Source organism: Cygnus olor, chromosome 11 (genome assembly GCF_009769625.2).
Source record: "Cygnus olor isolate bCygOlo1 chromosome 11, bCygOlo1.pri.v2, whole genome shotgun sequence".
Classification (NCBI taxonomy): Eukaryota; Metazoa; Chordata; class Aves; order Anseriformes; family Anatidae; genus Cygnus; species Cygnus olor.
The window spans coordinates 13,712,282-13,731,220 of NC_049179.1; the positions used below are offsets into that span (position 1 = coordinate 13,712,282).

At 47.4% G+C, this 18,939-nt stretch overlaps 1 protein-coding gene across 2 annotated transcripts; it reads right to left on the bottom strand.

Moving 5' to 3' along the window:
- Window positions 1-747: 747 nt before the first annotated feature.
- Window positions 748-18,455, bottom strand: TICRR (TOPBP1 interacting checkpoint and replication regulator). 2 transcript variants are annotated; one of them, XM_040569808.1, is made up of 22 exons: window positions 17,577-18,455; window positions 15,586-15,871; window positions 14,802-15,043; window positions 14,309-14,552; window positions 13,723-13,855; window positions 12,808-12,950; window positions 11,879-12,085; window positions 11,227-11,375; window positions 10,651-10,745; window positions 10,209-10,302; window positions 9,957-10,036; window positions 9,423-9,665; window positions 8,730-8,826; window positions 8,497-8,566; window positions 7,666-7,806; window positions 7,092-7,182; window positions 6,548-6,609; window positions 5,613-5,765; window positions 4,742-4,899; window positions 2,252-4,550; window positions 1,524-1,637; window positions 748-1,181 (listed from the first exon to the last, which is right to left on the bottom strand). In XM_040569808.1, the coding sequence occupies exons 1-22, from the start codon at window positions 18,234-18,236 to the stop codon at window positions 1,063-1,065; spliced, it is 5,880 nt and encodes a 1,959-aa protein (XP_040425742.1). In that variant the 5' UTR covers window positions 18,237-18,455; the 3' UTR covers window positions 748-1,062. The 2 variants fall into 2 exon arrangements, with proteins under 2 accessions (XP_040425742.1, XP_040425741.1); XM_040569807.1 differs by having other exon boundaries at window positions 5,613-5,768; window positions 17,577-18,453.
- Between the last annotated feature and the right edge of the window lie 484 nt (window positions 18,456-18,939).

Consider the following 18,939-nt stretch of genomic DNA (forward strand, 5'->3'; position numbering starts at 1 on the left):
CCCCACTGTTGACTTAGGAGCGTCCGCTTTTGTAAGTGCTTGGAATAACGGTGACAAATACCTGTTCACCACACTGCTTTTCATTCAGCAGTTCAGCATTTCCTCTGCCCACAGCGCCTGAGCTGGAAGGCTTCCTCTATTAAGTAGGAAAAGCAGCTCCAGACAGCAGCGTAATTGCCTGAAGCATCCAGGATTAAAGCAGCCCTGCTTCAATATTATTTTCCCTTCCTGCCTATAAACTGCTTTAAATAAAGCAGTGTTCCCTTACAGCTGTGAGGGAGGTTAAACACAGTCCGGTGACTTGGCACTGACCCCATTCACGTGGAGGAGGAGTACGTAAGTGCACCGCCCCTGGCGGAGGCAGATTGAAGGTACCTGCTTTAATGATAGGGGGACTCCTGAGTAGAAGCAAGCCCCCCCCGCTGCAGTTGAAGTTGTGAGCACCCCTACCACAACCCCCCTTTCGCATTTTGAGGTATAACATTAACTGAGTTAAAAGCCAGCAATCGGAAATAAAATCACCTTCTGATCTCATCTCCAGTTATTCCACCCCAAGTTTTACCTCTCAAAGAAGCGTCCCTGTTCGTGGCACACTGGCTGCAGCTAACAGAGGGACCCACTTAGTATGAGGACGAGACAAAGAGCAGGAGCGTGCAGCCTGCTTTCTGTACAGTTGCCTCCTCCCTCGTGCAGTCACAACCTCTCGCCCACAACATGGGGTGGAGACAGACTTCCGACCAAGTGACATTGTGAAAATTCGCATCAGTTTATTTTTACAAGAAAGCTGTCAAAGGTGGACAATTCTCCCTCTTCACTGAGCAGGACTGAACCTTCACCGCACAACTCAGCTACTACGTGCGGGAGAAGTGTCAGAAAGGACGGAGAGCTGCCATAATTGAGGCTAAAACCTTTAGAGCAGTCCTTATTTCCACTGCTGTATCCTTGCATCCCCTCTCCCACCAATACAGACAGCTCCAGGACAGCACCAATTAAAAGTTCCTTGTTAAAATCCCCATGGCACGGCTCAGGTAATAGTATTTCCCGTGTTGTATGGCTCCAAATTCAGCTGAGCAGCCTCTTCCGCGAGTAAGTCCTGCTGAGGGGCCGCTTCCTGGAAGCCGCGCCATGGAATGGAGACAGCTCCTGGCTGGTAATAACTTCAAAGGCATCCGATTCTCTTTCTACAAGAGATGGAGAAATTAAAGCCACAATCTGCCAAAAAGTTACTTCCTGGTGACTCCAAAAAACCCAATATCAACAGGAGCAGTACGCTGAACTTCTGTTCTGCTACCCTTTTCTTCATTGCCACCACCCCACCTTCCAAACTTCCCAGTTCATGCCAGATTTCTTGGGAGTGCGAGAGACAGACACAGAACACAGAAGTGGCCAACACACACGCAGGCTTTCTGCACGAAGCCCAAGCCCTGGCCCAGCATCCTCTTGCTCTCATTTAACTGCGGGCAAGGGGAGCACGCTGGCCAGCCTGCTCAAGCCCAGCCTTCCCTTGCAGCACACGCGGTTACCTCGAGCACGTTTCCTCCGAGACGGCGGCGTCTGCCCCTTACACAGCAGCGGAGACTGAGTCAGTGCCAGAAGGCTGCTAGCAGAGAGCGCGCTCTTCACCGGTGGAGTTGCGCCTGGAGAAGCACAGAGACACGCTGCAGCAAACTGACAACTCGACAGTGCCGTTAGCTAAGTCTCAGCCCTTATTCTACCTTGAAGCTTCCATCAGCACAAGTAGTATTTAGAATTTGTCTAAAACAGGGGGTTTCTGGCACCAAGCAAGTCTGCAGTTGCATCTTCATGCATTTCGTTTTCTTAAAATCCATTGCCTGGTCCAATTTCAACACGTACTGCAGCGTAAGTGCTGTCGCTTTCCTCAAGTCATGGTTTGTATTCCATCCTGTGTGCTGTAGTTACCTTACAGAACCTTTTTCCACTACGTGCTTCTACAGAGAGCAACTGGATGCGATTCTTAGTTTTTCCTTTTAATTTTTCCAGCCTCCTGCTCTTTCATATCTATTATCTCTTGCATTATTACTCCACTGATGAAATGCTCACAAACAATGCCAATAGCTGAATTCCTCACATCTGATCTGCCTCTCCACATAATTAGCTTCCGTGTCATTTGCAACCCACTCTTCCTCTCTATCTCAGTCTCCCTAAGATAGAAAGAAAGTAGTCATGTCTTTTCTCTCTCCTACCCCACACTTCTAGCCATCTCTGAATTTCAAGAGTGCCACTTAATTACCTGATAAAAGGAAGACATCATCATCCCCCATGCAACTGTGCTGCACAGGAGTTACGAGTGAACACGCTCTGGGCTTCTCCGAAAGCACCGAGTCTATCCTTGATTTGCTTCTGTTGCCCTCATCGGGGGAAAAGACACAGAGATCCGAGTTGTGCTTATCACTGCAAGTTCTCTTAGCCTCATGGTTCTCCTCCTTCTCTGGAGACAGAGATGTAAAGGTCCGCTTCCGAGATTTTAAGCCAAAAGTTCCCACGACAAAGCTCTCTTCAGCTCTGGGTTCAGAATCGGTAGGAGACGCCTGATCCTGCAGCCTGCAAATCCCTTCCAGTTCAAACTCTCCGAGCATACTTATTACTTTGCTACTGCAGTGCTCCAAGACCTTCACTTCTCCTCCTCTGCCTGCTGACATCCTTATTTCATCCGCATTTTTCTCACTTCGACCACAGCTAGCGTTAGCAGTGCTGCCTGCTGCTCTCTTTCTCCGAGGCCAGTCCTTGATAGCCTCAGGGGTGCTCTTCCCCTTCAGCTTTGGAGAAGGCGTCTGGGGAACTTCTGCCTCCAGGGGCGACGGGGAGGTGGCGTTCGAAGCACAGCTTGTTGGGGTGTACGACTGGCATATGTAGGTCTGTCCCCCACCTTTCCCAGGCGTACTGTGGAAAGAGCGGAAGCAGGAGGGTGAGACGCAGGCAGCTGCTAGTTTCCCTGGGTGTTTGCTACACGAGGTCATCGCAAGATCACCGAAGGGGCTTTCTCCTCCCTTGGGTTTGCTGGCGTTTGCTTCAGGTTGAACTTCCAGCGCTGAGCAAGAGCTGATCTTCTTAATGCGAAGCTTGGGTAAGCCTGACGCTTGCATTTCAAGTTCAACTTCGTAAGTCGGCGGGCTAGCAGAAGGCACTTCGCAATGGCCTTTAGGAGTGGAGAACCTGGCTGGAAGCTCAGGGTTCCCCATCCGTGCTGCGGCCTCCCGCTGCCTCCTGTCTGCCGTGCAGCGTAAGGAGTAGGCAGGAGCAGACTTCGGTAGAGGAGGTGAGGTACTCAGGGCACATCTGGAGCGTCTCCTAAGAGATGGAGCCTTTGTCCTCGTGCATTCTTCTCTCAGTAGGCTTCTTGGCTCCACCTCATCGCTGCTTGTTTGAGAACTGCTTAGGAAGGACTCACAGGTGCTCGCACTGGAGTTACCCCCCTTAACCACCTGCTCACACTCCATCTCGGCACTCAGCGTAAGTTCTCCAGCAGGCACCTTCGGAGAGGAATGCTCTTCCACATTTCCTGGGTCCTTTCCTGGAGAAGAGTTTTGAGCCATTACATCCATTGGTTTATTTTTCTCTGACACAGCGGTATTTTCAGGAATTTGGGGCTTACAGAGCTGGAGGCTTTCTACACAAGAGTTATCACCATTATCACGATGATTGTCCTTATTTCTGGAAGGTGTTTCACATGGACGTGTGAGGTCCTCTCCTCCAGAATTTGGCTCACATCCACCTTGCTTGGAGGTGTTAAGTGGGGACTTTGGCAAAGAACCAGCGATACCTGGAGATTTTAGAAGAGATCTTTTAGGCGCATTAAATTCCCCGTGAGACTCGCTAGCCTGCACATGACAAGGAGAGCTGATTGCTGCGGCACTTGTAGAATTTCTACAGAGAGGAGAATTGAAGGGAGACTCCAGCTTCACAGTGAGCTCAGACATTTCTACAGTCGGTGGGCTGGCAGCTAAGGTAGGTAACTTTGAACCTGAACCTTCAAGCTCCCTGGGAGTGCTTTCCGTTGCTTGAGATACGGCTTCTGACTGCACCTGGATTTCACTTGGAAAGATAAGCCTCTGAGTACCAACTGAAGAGGATAATTTTGAGAGGGATCTCAAGGAACACCTTGGAATTCGCAGTTCTGTAAGAAAGCTTTCCTGGAGGGCAGACGGGGAAGAACCAAGTGGATTTGAATTGTTCCGAGGTAGTGAAGAGTTCACAGTGTTCGATGCCTCGTTACACTCTGGCATTTGTAAGCCAGCCTCTTTGCAAGGAGGGGAAAGTTTCTGTTGTGGAGCACAATCCTTAGATGTTACTTGCAGTAAGCGAACCCTTTTACTTTCCATTAACGCAGATGGGGACTTGACCCCTTGTACAGGACGAGAAAAGTACTTTCCCAAACACTTAGCTGCACTCTGCTTGGCAGCTGGACTTCTGCTGGGAGTCTTCTCCAGTTTTTGGGGAGTCCTGTGGAGAATGCGAGGTGATCTCCTTGGTAGTTTACTGGCAGAATTCAGTAGCTTCTGCGTAGATTTATGAGGTGTTTTTCTAGGAGTCTGCAGTGGAAAATAAAAGGAATCAGCCTTGTTCTATTCCAACAGTATTATCCATCCTTCTTAATATTTACTTCAAGGTTTAAAGCAAACTGTTTGATTAGACTTAAACACTAAATTTACGATGTATAGGTCTCACTAAACATAAATAGAGTAAGGGGATTGAAGGAAGAGAGAGGGGCAAGTGTTTTTACCTGACAGGCCGTCAGCTCCTCCAAGCTTAAAGAATCTTTTCTTGTTCTCCTCCTTCCAGATGAATGCTTCTCTGCAGGGCTACACTTATCAATGACTGCACCAAAAAAAAGTCTCTTGGGAGTCTGGACTGTGGGGCTCCTGGAGCGCAGCTTAACGCCTGTGAAGTAGAATAGTACAATTCAACTAACACCAAGTAACTTGCCACAAACAATTGTCTCAATCACTTCAGATGTACGGACAGGTAGCGTACAAAGCTGTCTGCTCTAGCAGTTTTTCTAGCCTGATATTAAGATTCACTGGAATTATTATTTCTCAAACTAAAACTAATATCCATCCATAGAAAGAGTGCTCCTGAAAAGAAGAAAAAGCTCAGCCTCCTATTTTATTTACAGCTCATAGCATCAGAAAGTTCTAGTTCAAGGCTAAGGATTCTAGTAGGTAAAACAAAGAAATAAGTGAAACCATTGCAACTGATAATCCTACTGAGAAAGCCAGCAAAGAACAACCCATCAGTCATTGCTTTATGCCTTTATGCTGCCAAGAGACAAAGTAGCTTTAGGATTTCTGTCCCAAATTTTACAGGGTTGCACTGCACTTAAGGGATGCAGAATGGCAATCAGTGATATTCTGTTAGATGGGCCTGACTAGTTGAAGCCGGCAGTGTATTCATCGTAGAAATAGCTGCCTCTCCATCCTACAGATGGAGATTCTCAGTTCAAAGATTAGTCGGGATGAGTTTTTCCTCTACAGAAGACATTACATGATAGCTCTTCACTCCTTACGGTCTTTTAGAGAACGAATCAAACTTAGAGCTATCCGTGCCAGCTTTTCAGATCAGCAATATCAGCCTGCTCAAGTTCCATTCAGTACCTGCTACATCCTGCTGAGTGCAGCTCTCCCATTCTCGTCCTTGGTGGACTCGCTGTGAATTCTGTGAGCTGGGCTGCGTAGCGGAACAGAAAACACCAGAGTGGGTCCTATTCAAAGACAGTTGTTTGATGCGTGGACTTCTTCTTAAACCTGCTTCTGAAAGGCAACATCAGAGACTGAGCCTTCTTTCTCCCTCAACAATGGGGACATCTTCAGGAACAGATCACAATGGAAACGAACACACTAAGAAGAAACTTCCACACAGCTAACGTTATCTCACATACAAGGGCAAGTACGTGAAGAAAAACGCTTCTACTTTCCTGGGGTGTTTGGAATACTAATGCACACAAGTCTCCTTCCAAATCATAGTCTCCTGTCCTCTTAAGTCATTTCCTCCCTCTCCAGCAATTGCATAAGAAGGAATACTAGAAAAATCCATATTCAATCCAAGTTACATCCAGATTACATTAGTTAACTCTCCATTAGTTAAGTCTCCTCTTTTTACTATATTTTACCTTCCTACTTGCCCAACCATGCTCTTTTCTTCTTCCTTCCTGGGGAAGGGAAACAGCAGCAGCCAATATGACATAGCCACCTGGCTCTGCAGAACGCCTGTCTGTGACAGTAGAGGTCAGAGCAGTTTTAGGGTCCCAGCACTAACACATTACATTCAAAAATGTGACCCATGAAGTCCTTCAAATATCTTCACTTAAGAAAGGTAAATAGTAACTTTTCCAAGTGAAAATACATAGGGTAGTCAAAGGGTAGTCAAAGCAGCATGCTGCAAGGAGTTCCATCAGAGGAGGCTGTGCTCCACCAAGAACTGTAGAATGCTTCTGTATCACTTATTTGTGAGTCACCTAAATTGAAGCACACTCGTCTTAAGGACTACAACACAGCAAAAATACCTTTAATCAAAAAACCTTACTGCTTACCAATTATGGCCTTCTCTGGAGACTCTTCTACAACACCAGTGTCACAGCCTGGATCAGAAGACCTTGAAAAAAAAAAACAATTTAGACTTTACTGTTCACGTTTACAAAAACGGAACTTACCATGAAAACTGAGACGCAGTACTATATTCTACAACAATACACTGCTTTGGGGGCTACTCTGAGCAGCCAGCAAGCACTCTGCCTCCTATTAAGACATGACCGAGTATAAGCATCTTTCTAGCTGTAGGATAGATAGCATTTGCTTCCACATGAAACTGCTAAGTTTAAGCCTGGATTGCGCAGGTTGCAGCACAGACTTCCTCTTCAGAAATTCTCAGAGCAGCAGCTAAACCTAAACAGCACTTTGCTGCAGGAATTGAAGTACTTTTACTTACACTATGAAACTTAGCCTCCACTGGTTCTCTGTTCTCTTTGCTACCTTAGGTGAAGGTGACACTTTCAACACAAAGAAGATATCTGGTTCGTGTGCTCGGCCGTTAAACACCCAGCACTTACTGACAAAATTCAGAAAGAGCTTACTCACCGGCCTTTGATCTGCCTATGCAGTAGTCTCCTAGAGACCTGCTTATGTAGTGGTGTTTCCGCAACTCTCTTGGTCAATAACTTGTGATGATCTTAAAAATAAAGAAATTCAAGCAATGAATGGATATAGCACCACACAATTATAAAGCAGTTAGGAGAAAGAATTAATTTCACACGGGTTTCAGCTTACGAATGACTGCCGATATGGAACAACTAGGCATCAGCCTCCCAGCACTCAAATTATTTTATATATTTTAAGAGTCCAGTGTCTACACTTCTTTCTTATTCCCTCAATTTATCAATAGCACTAACTTTAATGTGACACACATAAGCTTACTTTCATTCTTCAACATTCATCGGCAGATCTTTTTGTAACCAAGCATTTTTAACATTTGATTTCTTTGTGAGGTGTATGGAATTCAGTAAAAAACAGGTTTCGGTTCCAATGCCATCCTATTCTCTATACAAGCAACCACAGCAATGATTCAAAATGCTTTCTCCTGAACTGAAAACACTGCACAGTTAGTTACAGAAGCTCTTCCATAGCTATCCTACACATGCCAGTTATGACCTACCTTTAGCACCTTCATCAGAGCATTTGTATTTTAGGCCTTCCACAGCAGATACTGACTGGCTTCTAGGCATCTTTTTCATAGACCTTTTGGATGGTGAACGTATCCCTTCGTTGAAGAGGTTCCTCCTTACCTTTGTAACCTCTGTGAGGCAAGACAAAGCAAGAAATGATCAGATTAAAAGGAAAAAGTAGCAAGTCAGAAGTACTTTAGAGGCCAGAACACACTGAAAAGTGGCGTGGTTTGGTTGTGTTTTTTTTTGTTTGCTTGTTTCTTTTGGGGGGGGGGAGGGAGAGTTGTTACTGGACTGTGTCATCCTCTAAATCCATCCTGGACTTGTATTAAATTTGTATTATCCATACTTTCCAGCAATAAGCTGCTAGCAGGTGCCATAGCAGAAAAAGCAGCCAGCCAGCATCCCAGATGGAGCAACACTGAGTAAGCTACAAAGTCTCAACTGAAGTACATGTGGGTTCAGGGAACAGATGTGGGATTTAAATCTATTACGTATTTTTGAGGAGAAACATCCTGTTTCCAGATGTAAGAGCTTTCTCCTGCCCTCACTCTTTTTCAGAGCAGATGGAAATAATTGCAACAGCCAAGGAAGAACTGAAAGGTTGTGTTTTTTTTCAGGATATATGATGCAAGTTTTCTGTACATGAGCGCACAGAAAACAACTATTTTTCTCCTCAGACTATTTTTTTCCAGAATTCAGCAAAGTTTCCTTCAGATTTCCAGGATGCTTCAGCATGATTTCATGAGCTCATTGAAATTTACAGGGATAGCACGTGCTGAAGACGCACCTTTCCATGGAAAAGCTAGAAGTCAATATACCTTGCACTGCTTCTTTCTGCAGAGGCATTTGTTGGGATTTCTCAGTGGCAAGGTAAGAACGTGAGCTCTCCTAAAACAAATAAAGAAATTAGACTCACTGGAAGTTTTGATACGAGGCATACCTACTGAGTTAATACAAAGCAAGACTTTTTTCCCCACTCAAGTGTCACTTCACAATGTTGCTCCACCCCTGCACGAGCAACCCACACACAACCCTTCTGTGAGAGTTTTACCTTTCTGATGGGAGTCTTGGCTGTCTTGGGAATCTCAATTTGACGCAAGTTCTGTGATGCTTCTGTCATGCTCCTGTGTCTGGCTAATATATTGTTCCTTTAAGAAGTTATACAAAGGTGAAGTTAAAATAAGATCAGAAGTGTAGTTATCAACCTAACGACAATTAAACATGGGTTTCACTCTTGAGATAGAAAGCCTTTATCTAAATTCAGACTGCAAATTATTAGTTAGTACATCATTTGTTACAATATTGAAAAATGATTTGCAATATAACTACTATAACTAACTTTAAGGTTGGTATTAAACTCACTTCACAGTTTGCAGAAATGTACACAGAATCCCCAACACAGAGGGCTCCAGTAAATCGCAGTTTTCACTTTAATGATGCACGGTCACCTAACTGCGTAGTAGAACTTCTCTCAGAAAAGGCCCACAAACTCTGCTTGCGCATAGAGCAGGCATACAGAATCAAATCAGGATTACACTTTGATATAATAAAATAATGGGAAGTTATAATGAAAACTGGGAGCCCTTTATATTTCCCATCAGGCTTGCAGAGCTCTCAGCAAGTGTGAGTTTGCCCCAGCTAGCCATCCAGCAACAGAAACCAAAATGATAGAGCTATAGTTTAGTTAGCTCCACAGACACAGGCCAGGCTGCAACAAGCTGCCTCGCTCATTTGGGATTATTACCTTCTCTTTTTGGCAGATCGGGTGCGCAGTTCCTCCAGCTGATCACCCTCACTGCGTAGGCAAACAGCACTGGGAGTTAGGGCAGATGATAAAGACTCTGGAAGGCCTGGAGATTTGCTATCCAGAGTCACTGAATCATCACTGAAGAAGTCTGAAGGCAGAACAGATGCCAGCTTTGGTGGTATTTGTGTACCCAGACTGTAGTAAAGATCTCCAAGGGTCTTCGGTATAGAATTCATATACCTAGAGCATCAGAGAACCCACATCAAATAAAGTCCCCCACAAAACCAACTACATTACAATCCCCAGGTTTAAACAATCTTTAGGTATCAATTAAAAAAAGCTTTTTTGCCATTAGTTTACATGCTTATCAGCTACGTTTCCGTTAATTAAAGGTGTAGCAAGCAGAACAGTCTAAACTTCTTAGAATTACAATAACGCAGTAAATCAAAGCTGTAGATTTCTGTTTACTCAGAGAGCATGCAACTAAAACCAGAGTCCTCAGTAACAACTGAGTCACCCCAAAAAACTTACAATTCCAGTATGTCCTCTAGAAACTTTGTAAGATAAGCTGGGTCTTCAGTCAGACATAAAATGCGCAGCATATCTGTCATCTGGAAGAGGAGGAAGCCAGGTGAGAAAATGAATTAGGCCATGACAGTTGTTAACACCAGATTTTTAACAAGGAATACAGAACGTTACAGTAGAATCAGGGGAAAACTACAGGTTCCAGATCTACATCCCTCGTGCCGTCCAAAACCACAACTTGGCCTATAGTTTACTCACCTCTTCTAACAGCTGCTCCATTTCATCAGTGTTGCTTTGTAGTGAAGGGCACTGAAGACACAACTCAAGGCGCAAGAATACCTGAAGTTGACACCTAAGAAAACAAGCAGTCATTTACTGCCCCCTTTGTCTGGAGGAAACTGGGTATTTACTTCAAAACGTTTACTCAAAAAAAACAGTAAATATTGCAGGGGAAGTGGCTGCTTTTGACAACCTAAATCAGTTAATACTTCCTTTTGGTGGCAAGGGAAATGTCTTATTTCAGATATTGGCCGCAATGCTTGTCATATAATATATATTTGCATTTAACAAAATGTTTTTACTGCAACCAAAGATTCTTTGGAATGTTTACCCATGTAAATACCTTTCCACTTGCACAGAAAAAAAGCTACCATCAAGAATTGCTAACTAACTCTATTGAAACAAATAAAGTGTCTCGTACTCTCTGACTTTGGTTTCTTTCTCTGAGCCATGCTGTTGTCTGAGCGTTTTGCTCGTCTTCAGGAGATGGTTTCTGACTCGTTCCATGCAGGCCACCTGTAAAGACACAATTACAACAAAGTTTGTAATTTTGTGCCACTATCTTGGGAATAGCTTGATTTTTTCTTCTCCTTCAAGGAAGGAATTGCTTTGATTTCAGTGACTTAGCAAAGATTAATCATGAAAAGCAAAAAACAGAAGACGACTTTTTAAGATATGGTTTGTTAGAATTTATTTTTTTAAAATACTGTCTTTAAGCAAAATTAAAATTCCAAATGAGGTCAATGTAAATGAAAAAGGATCTGCTGCAATCTTTTACCAATGGTGTGAACTGATAACTGAAATGGATTTTCTGACATTCTTTACAATTATCTACAGATTTTTACTACTGATTCAGCACAGATAAGAGTTAGTGGTTTTGACCAAGTGCAAACATATAAAAAAAATTAAGGTAAATTGAAGGAAGAAAAGTAGCCCGAAATAGCAAAAACTCAAATTCCTAGACTAGTAACAACCCTGCTTACATATTCTCACCTACCTCTTTCTCTTTGGCGTTTTGTACTTTCCAGAACCTTTTAACGGCCGTGATCATGTTCTGGGCACACACAGATGAAAGAACTTCCTCAGCAACAGCCTTCTGATAGCTTGTAATTAGGTGGGCCTGCAGTTCCTCCTCAGTTTTGAAGTCTGCAAGGGAAGTGGTTAAAGTCAACTAAATACCAGTTTACCACTCCCTACTGATGAAAACCCCATTCCAACTGAAGAAAGGATTATAGGAGGTCGTTAACAAGACTTTTCTCCATCAAAGACGCATGCAGACCACAGAACAATAACAAAAGCAGCCCTAGGTCCAGAACAAATGATCCAAACATCACCAAGGGGTACTTCCCTTTACTACTTTTGGTACAGAACTACAACAGAGGACACCACAGATCTTTATTGTTCTTTTCAGGTGGAGCAGGAAATTAATCCCAGAAGTTATAACATTATGATGTAAACCTTTACAGAAACCTACTGGGAGAAAGGTGGAAAACTAGAAGTAATAACCAATGTGTGCCAACACGAAGCTATAGAAACCCAAACAATCTGCTCCCTACCTACTGGTACTCCATTATTTTCTCTCTCTCTCCTTTCCTTAAAAATCCAACATAACCTCCTACAAATATCAGAACTGCTAAGTCAGTACACACCTATTGATACTTTAAGCGCCTTTTCTTCCAGTTTTTCATCCAACCTTTTTACCGAAAGCTTCTGTGGAACCTTCTCACTCACTGCTGGTGACACACCATCAGGTTGAAACTTCTGTGCTTTTACATTCAGTCTTGCAACATTAAGCATCTGCAGGGATCTGGACATGGTCTTCATCTTCTGCCTGACTGGAGTTCGGGGAACCCCACCTGCAACACAACAGAAAGGGAGTTAGTTCCACCATCGAACAATGAGGCAGGAACACCACCAAGGGAGAACATCATTTAGAGTTATGTGCTGCTATCAGGCAAGATTAGTAACTTTTAGTTGAAAATAAATAGGCTCTAAAAGGTTTGTATTTCTCCACGAAATGTACAGGCAGCAGAGGAGGTAGCTAGTTCTCCAAGTCAGAAGTGACCGAAAATTTTCACTCCGTGTAAGTTAGGAGTAGAATCAGAAGTTGCATATACCTGAAGCAATTTTGTGTCACAGAAATAGAAGTACCTGAAACAGGGATGTATCGTGAGGATACATGCACCACTGGTTAGCATGCTAAAATGTAACGATGAAACTCTTCTGGAAAACAAAGTACTTAATTCCTCCAAACTAGGAAAAAATAAAGAGGTTTCCAATATTTAGCAGAACTTGTAGCGGTCCCTGTTCCACCAACCAGTGAAACTGCAGAGCTCTGCATGCTGCTTTTTAATCGTCAGTCACTGTGTAGCCTTGAATTTAGGAGCCATTTGGGCCGTACTAAAGGACAATATTAACATTTAAGTTATGCTGTCTTTAAATAGAGAAAAAAAATCTAAAGCATGCCACTACTCAGGAGAGGATGGATCTTTAGGGTTTATACAATAAGGAGGCCTGCTGAGAAATTTCTATCATCTTTAATTGGTAACATGCACATATAATCTCAAATCATACATACGTCTTTTTCTGTTATTTCCTGGTCCAGCTGTGGCAGATATTTCACTGAATTTTCTTTGGTACAGCTCAGACAGACTTTCTGAGAGTTCCACTTCAGATTGGTCTGCACCATCCTTCTCGTTAGCACAAGGAACCTGCAGGAGCCTACATAAAAGAGCAATTCAATGCAGGTATCAAAAAAGAGAGGGGGAGGCACACCTCTTGTTCTTACTGCACATGAACCTGCTTCTACATGCGAGCCTTTCCTCCTCTAAGCCTTAGGGAAGCACGATTCTACAGTGCAAGTAACACAGGCTGGTACTCTTCTAAAGCCTGCTCCCTAACAGCCTTACGGAAGCAATAAAACCACCCAATCCACCATCTTAAAAGAATCACACCAAACTGGAAACAAGCACAGCAGGAGCTGCCTGATGTACGACAAATGCCACTGATCCACGTCAAAAGCGCACCTGAGCAGCTTCATGCTACCTAGGCTGTCCTACGTTACGCATTTTTCATGTTGCATTCAGCAAGACCTTTAAAGAATGCAGATTAATACGTTCTCAGGGAACACCAACAGCGATAACAAAACCACCTGTCTTCCAGTACTTTGCAGCGAACCTTACTGAAGCAGAAGAGGTGCAATCTGCCACCTGGCAGATCTGAATAGCTTTGGTCATTTAAACCATCTATCTCACTCCTGAAGCTGTCAAGACCTTAATGCAAGCTGACTGCTACCCAAATATCCTGTTCCCACTCCCTTTTGTCTCACACACCAAGGCATACTGAAGCAAAAGCATATCATGCTTTTATTTCTGGGCTCAGTTTACTAAGATGAGCATTTCATTCTAGCGCTTTGAGCAACAATACAGCCATGCTCCCTAAAAAGGGTGCAGAAATTCTTGAGTGCTACTCAGACTTGTTTCATGAAAAGTACCTGAATGACTCCATGAGGTCTGAGCCCGCTCCACAAACGTTTGATGAATGATACCATGCTTCAAGCGCTGAAGGATGCCAACTCCCTGTACTGGACAGCTCCCGTCGGACCCACTCTGGCATAGGAGCTTCTTCTGAACAGACAAAAATAAAAATATTAGAAGGAAGCTAAATGAAATGGCAGAAGGCTCTGAGGCCTCCACAGAGGCTCTAAGACAGAGGTTTCCAGAGCTCAGCTCATGGAGGGACAATTTACTAGCCATACATCAGGCTGGGAGGCCTGTGAGATTCACAGTAACACAAAAGAGGTGAGCCAAAATCAGTCTCCTTGCAGCCACACGCGAAGGTTTTACAGAGATAGCCCACGTGACACTTCTTAGAAACTTGTCCCCAGGCATGTGCAGCTGTGCTTTACCTACAAGGCAATAGAAACTAACGCTGTCAATAAAACTGAAAGGCCTGAGCCACAGAAATCAAGACAAAACGAGACTCCTCACTGGGGAAATCACGAGATCTGATGTGGAGGGGAAGGCTCTGAAGCTCGAGTGGATCAAAATACGGTAAGCCTTGCATTTCCTAATGCCTACCTGCGCTAGCTAGAGAATCCTCCGTTGACATGTCAATTTTACTCAACACACTATGCACAATATCTGGGAGATGCAGAGCGGGATCTTGGGAAGAGTCCTCCACCACAGCTCCTTCAAGGTCGCGCTGCTGAGCTTCTGCGGTCTGCTCGGCACGCAGGAGAGTGAGAACCGCGGCGCTCTCAGAAAGCGGTGACAGAACAGCAGTGCAGGGGCACCACGTCTTAGACAGAGACACGTCAGCAACCTACAGTGAAAAAATAATACACGTTTACATTTTCTGGAAATATACAAAGCCTTAATGAGCACAAACATTTTACAAACTGGTTGTAGACATCCGTGATCTTCTAAAAAACGTTCCAAATTTAGCTCCAAATGAGCAATTTGCAGTGTAACAAATACCAGTATTATTGTTTTCACAACATGACACTGTCACCCTTTTTGCCACAACTTATTTCACAACAGATATTAGCTTAGGGCAAAGAGAAAGATTTACCATGTGCAGTTCTTCAGCCACTAGACTCCTCAACAGCTGATGAAACAGTACCCGGTTATGTTCTGCGCAGTCAGCCTCGGAAATGTGCAGTATCCAGCTCTCTGTGAGAAAGCTGCCAGCCTGCATCCAGTTCCAGCCCGTCACGCTGCCTTTCAGGAAGATATCGACTGGACAACGCAGCTGTTGTTGGCTCATGGCTAGAGGTTCCAGAATCACAGCACAGTTTTCCTGCTTCTTTCCTCCTGTGCAAGGATAAAATAAAAAGAAAAGCCCTAAACTGTGTAAAAGATTCTTTTATCTGGATGGAGACAACTTCAAGACAAGAAAAACAACTATCGAGATCAAACAGGGAACAGCTCTTCAGTAAGATCTCCCCAGGCTCTCATGAAGGGACTGCTAAAGAAAGAAAACGCACGCTGCATGCTGCTTTAAAGCTAAGTTTTCTTTTGAAGGCCCTTTTTATGCGTCTTCTTGGTTTAGCCAGATTGAAGAAACTGAGCTAAAGCATGTAGAAGGCTGTATGCCCATATGGTATGGGACCAGCAAAGAGCTCCTCATGCATCCAAACTTCCGGAAAGCTTGGAAGAGACCCGAACAGGAATACAGGCCAATAACTCCCATACCAGAGGAACAAGAGCACTTGAGGATTTAAAGCACATATGATAATAAGAAACACAGACCCTTAAACATCTAAAGTTACTCCCGCTCATGTTGTACACAAGGGAAACTCATCAAGCACCCTGGCTAACAGCCTTGTTATTATTATGCCTTTAAAGAGAATTACCGGGCATGCTGAGAAACAACGTCCCTTCTTGCTTGGGGAATGCTGCTTGAAATACGGAGGCCTTCGAAAACAAGCAGTTCAAGGTTGAGTCCAGCGGCAGAAGCGACGTCCATGGCAGTGTCTGCGGCACTGGGGAACTTGGGTCTCCAAGAAAGCCGTGACCAAGGTGCGCCCTGTGGCGGCTCAGACACTGCACTAAGGTTTCAGACGGCAGAATGGTGCCTCCTATCTGGTGGAGCAGTTCAAGCATTGTCCAGTATCCAACGTGATCCGGGGATTCAATCACCTGAAACGAAGTAACAGAGGGGTCTCGAGTTACCATTGGCAGTGAGACGATCTCTCCCCAAACGACAAATAAAGACCGCACGTTTTTAGGAGAAGTGGTGTAACAAGCACGCACAGAGCAGCTCAGTTCTTCCCACGTGTTTTCGTGGACTCTACCAACTTCCAGGGGCACCCAACAGAGAAAAAACTACTCCAGGTGAACTAAGAGGTAGCCAGGCCTTTCAAGGATGCGTTTCTGAGGTTAGTATCTAGACACCTGAACTGCCACACTGCTTATTTGCAATCCAGAACAGCTAGAACTACTACCTAACTCACTCCAAGGACAAGACAGCCCATCAATAAACACTGTAGTTACTAAATCACTGACACACCCCAGTCAAAAGGAGAACTCCCATTGCAGCTTCCACTACAAGGACACCTTCCATTGCGAGGACACAGGCAAAGCAGAGACTTTTAACGCCTTCTTTGCCTCAGCCTCCAGTGCTGATGCTGGGCTGCGGGACCCAGGGTGCCCTGAGCTGGAGGACCGTGATGGTGAGAACGACAAACTCCCAACCGACCCTGAGCGCGTGCGGGATTTGCTGCTCCTCCTGGACCCATACAAGTCCATGGGTCCGGATGGGATTCATCGCAGGGTGCTTAAAGAGCTGGCTGACGTCATCGCCGGACCTCTCTCAATTATTTTTCAACGACCTTGGGAACGTGGAGAGGTCCCATCGGACTGGAAGCTGGCAAACGTTGCGCCAATTTTCAAGAAGGGCAAGAAAGAAGGCGACCCTGGCAATTACAGGCCTGTCAGCGTCGCGTCAGTGCCTGGTAAAATTATGGAGATGATGATCCTGGGAGTTACTGAAGCGCACCTGGGGGACAACGCAGTCATTGGTCCCAGCCAACGTGGGTTCACGAGGGGCAGGTCCTGCCTAACAGACCTGATCTCCTTTCATGATAAGATCACCCATCTAGTCAATCAAGGGCAACCAGCTGATGTGATCTTTTTGGACTTCAGCAGTTTTTGACAGGGTTTCCCATAGGATCCTACTGGACAAAATGTCCAGAGTAGAGCTAAACAAAACCATCATGCGATGGGTGAGCAATTGGCTGACGGGCAGGGCTCAAAGGGTTGCGGTAAATGGGGCCACATCAGGCTGGCGGACGGTCACCAGTGGGGTCCCCTAAGGCTCTATTTTAGGGCCAGTCCTCTTCAGTGTTTTTATAAACGATTTGGATGTAGGCCTAGAAGGTGTCCTGAGCAAATTTGCCGACGACACCAAACTTGGAGGAGTTGTGGACTCGGATGAGGGTGGAAAGGCCTTGCAGAGAGACCTGGACAGATTGGAGAGCTGGGCGATCACCAACCGCATGAAGTTTAACAAAAGCAAGTGCCGGGTCCTGCACCTGGGACGGGGCAACCCCGGCTGTTGGAGTTTAAGAAGCGCTCGGACTGTGCACTTAGTCACGTGGGCTGAATTCTTGGGTACACCTGTGCGGTGCCAGGAGTTGGACTCAACGATCCTTACGGGTCCCTTCCAACTCGGGCTATTCTATGCTTCTGTGATCCTAGCCGTCAGCATCTTACTGACCAGGACTACGTGGCAGTGGCTGCAGACCTCCCTCCCACCCAAAGCTCACCACACAGAACAGGATCCCCTCCCTTCTCCTACAGGAGCTCGGCGTAGAGACGGCCCAGCAGAGCCTTCGCTCCCTACCTGCGACCACTCGGCGGTGTCCACCCAGTACAGCGTGACCTTCTGGTCCGCCAGCAGCTCCTGGACGCCCCTGGGCAGGAGTTTCTCCGCCACCTCCTGGGCCGTGGGCGGCCCGGGGGGGGCGGCGGCGGCGCTGCCGGACACGAACCGCCGCAGCTCCCGGCCGGAGTGGGGGCAGGGCGAGAAGAGGAACACGGCGTTGGCGAAGCCCTCGGGGGCCGCCCGGCTCTCGGGGGCCTCTCCCCTCGCCGGCCCGGGCGCTGACCTGCGGCTGCCGCGGAGGGGCTTGGCGGGGGAGGCGATCTCGGGCCGCTCCCACTGGAAGCCCAGCAGCGTCTCCTTCAGCCCGCCGTGCGTGAGGGCGGCGCGGGGCGCGGGGCCGGGCAGGCCGCTGCCGGCGGCCCCCACGCGCTCGGCCAGCTCCTCCTCGAAGCGCGCCCAGGCGCCGGGCCCCGGCTGCCGAAAGCCGCCGCCCCGCGAGGCCCCGCCGCGGCCGCCCAGCGAGTCGAAGAAGCGGAAGGCCCAGCGCAGGCGGGGCGGCCCGAAGCGGCAGCACAGGTGGTTGAGGAGGCGCAGGGCGCCCCGCCGCAGCCGCGCCCGCCGGCACGGGCTGGCGGTGTCCAGCAGGAACACGGCGCTGGGCGAGCACGGCACCGACATGGCGGCGGCGGCGGCCCCCTCACGGCCCGGCGGCCCCCTCACGGCCCCTCACGACGCCGCCGCCATTACGCGCTCGTCTCCTCGCGCCTCAGCTTCGCGCTCCCTCATTGGCCGCCGCCGCCAGCCCGCCTCCCTGAATCCGCGCCTCTCATTGGCTCGCTGGGGACGGGGGAGCATGCGCGTTGTGCGGGCCCGCGCTCCGTGTCGGAGCGGTGCTAGCTGCTGATTGGCCGCAAGCGCCGCGCGCCGCCTGATAGGCGCGGCGTCTGATTGGCGAGCGGCGGTGAGGAGCTCGAGTGGGCGTGGCCAGCGCTAGGGCCGAGCCGATTGGCGGCCGCCGCCGGTTTCAAACTTAAAGGCGGGAGGGGAGGGCGCGGCGGTGACGTCATCGCCTGGCCGCCCTCTCATTGGGCTCCGTGGCGGTGACGTCAGCGTGGCGGGGGCGCGCCGGCGGGTGTTCGCGGGGCCACGTGCCGGGGGTGCGGGAGCGCGGCGGTGCCCGAACCCCGCTCCGCTGGGGCCCGCACGGGGCCGTTCCCCAGGGGACCCCGCCCGTGGGCAGCCGCCGCCCGCCCCCCGCGGCCGCGGGGCTCCGCGCCCCGGCCTGAACCGGCCCGGCCGGGCGTGTTGATGGAGCACCGGCGCCGTTAATGGGCCGGAACTGCCGCCCGGCCCCGGGAGCGGCCGCCCAGAGCACGGGAAG

What these genes read in the sequence shown, in the direction of transcription:
- TICRR (XM_040569807.1), bottom strand. Translation starts at nt 18,236, where the DNA reads ATGTCGGTGCCGTGCTCGCCCAGCGCCGTGTTCCTGCTGGACACCGCC. An exon ending in GTTGTTTCTCAGCATGCCCG is followed by an intron (nt 15,044 to 15,585) that starts GTAATTCTCTTT and finishes ATCCTTGCACAG; the next exon opens with GAGGAAAGAAGCAGGAAAAC. An exon ending in AAAACGCCAAAGAGAAAGAG is followed by an intron (nt 10,746 to 11,226) that starts GTAGGTGAGAAT and finishes GTGTCTTTACAG; the next exon opens with GTGGCCTGCATGGAACGAGT.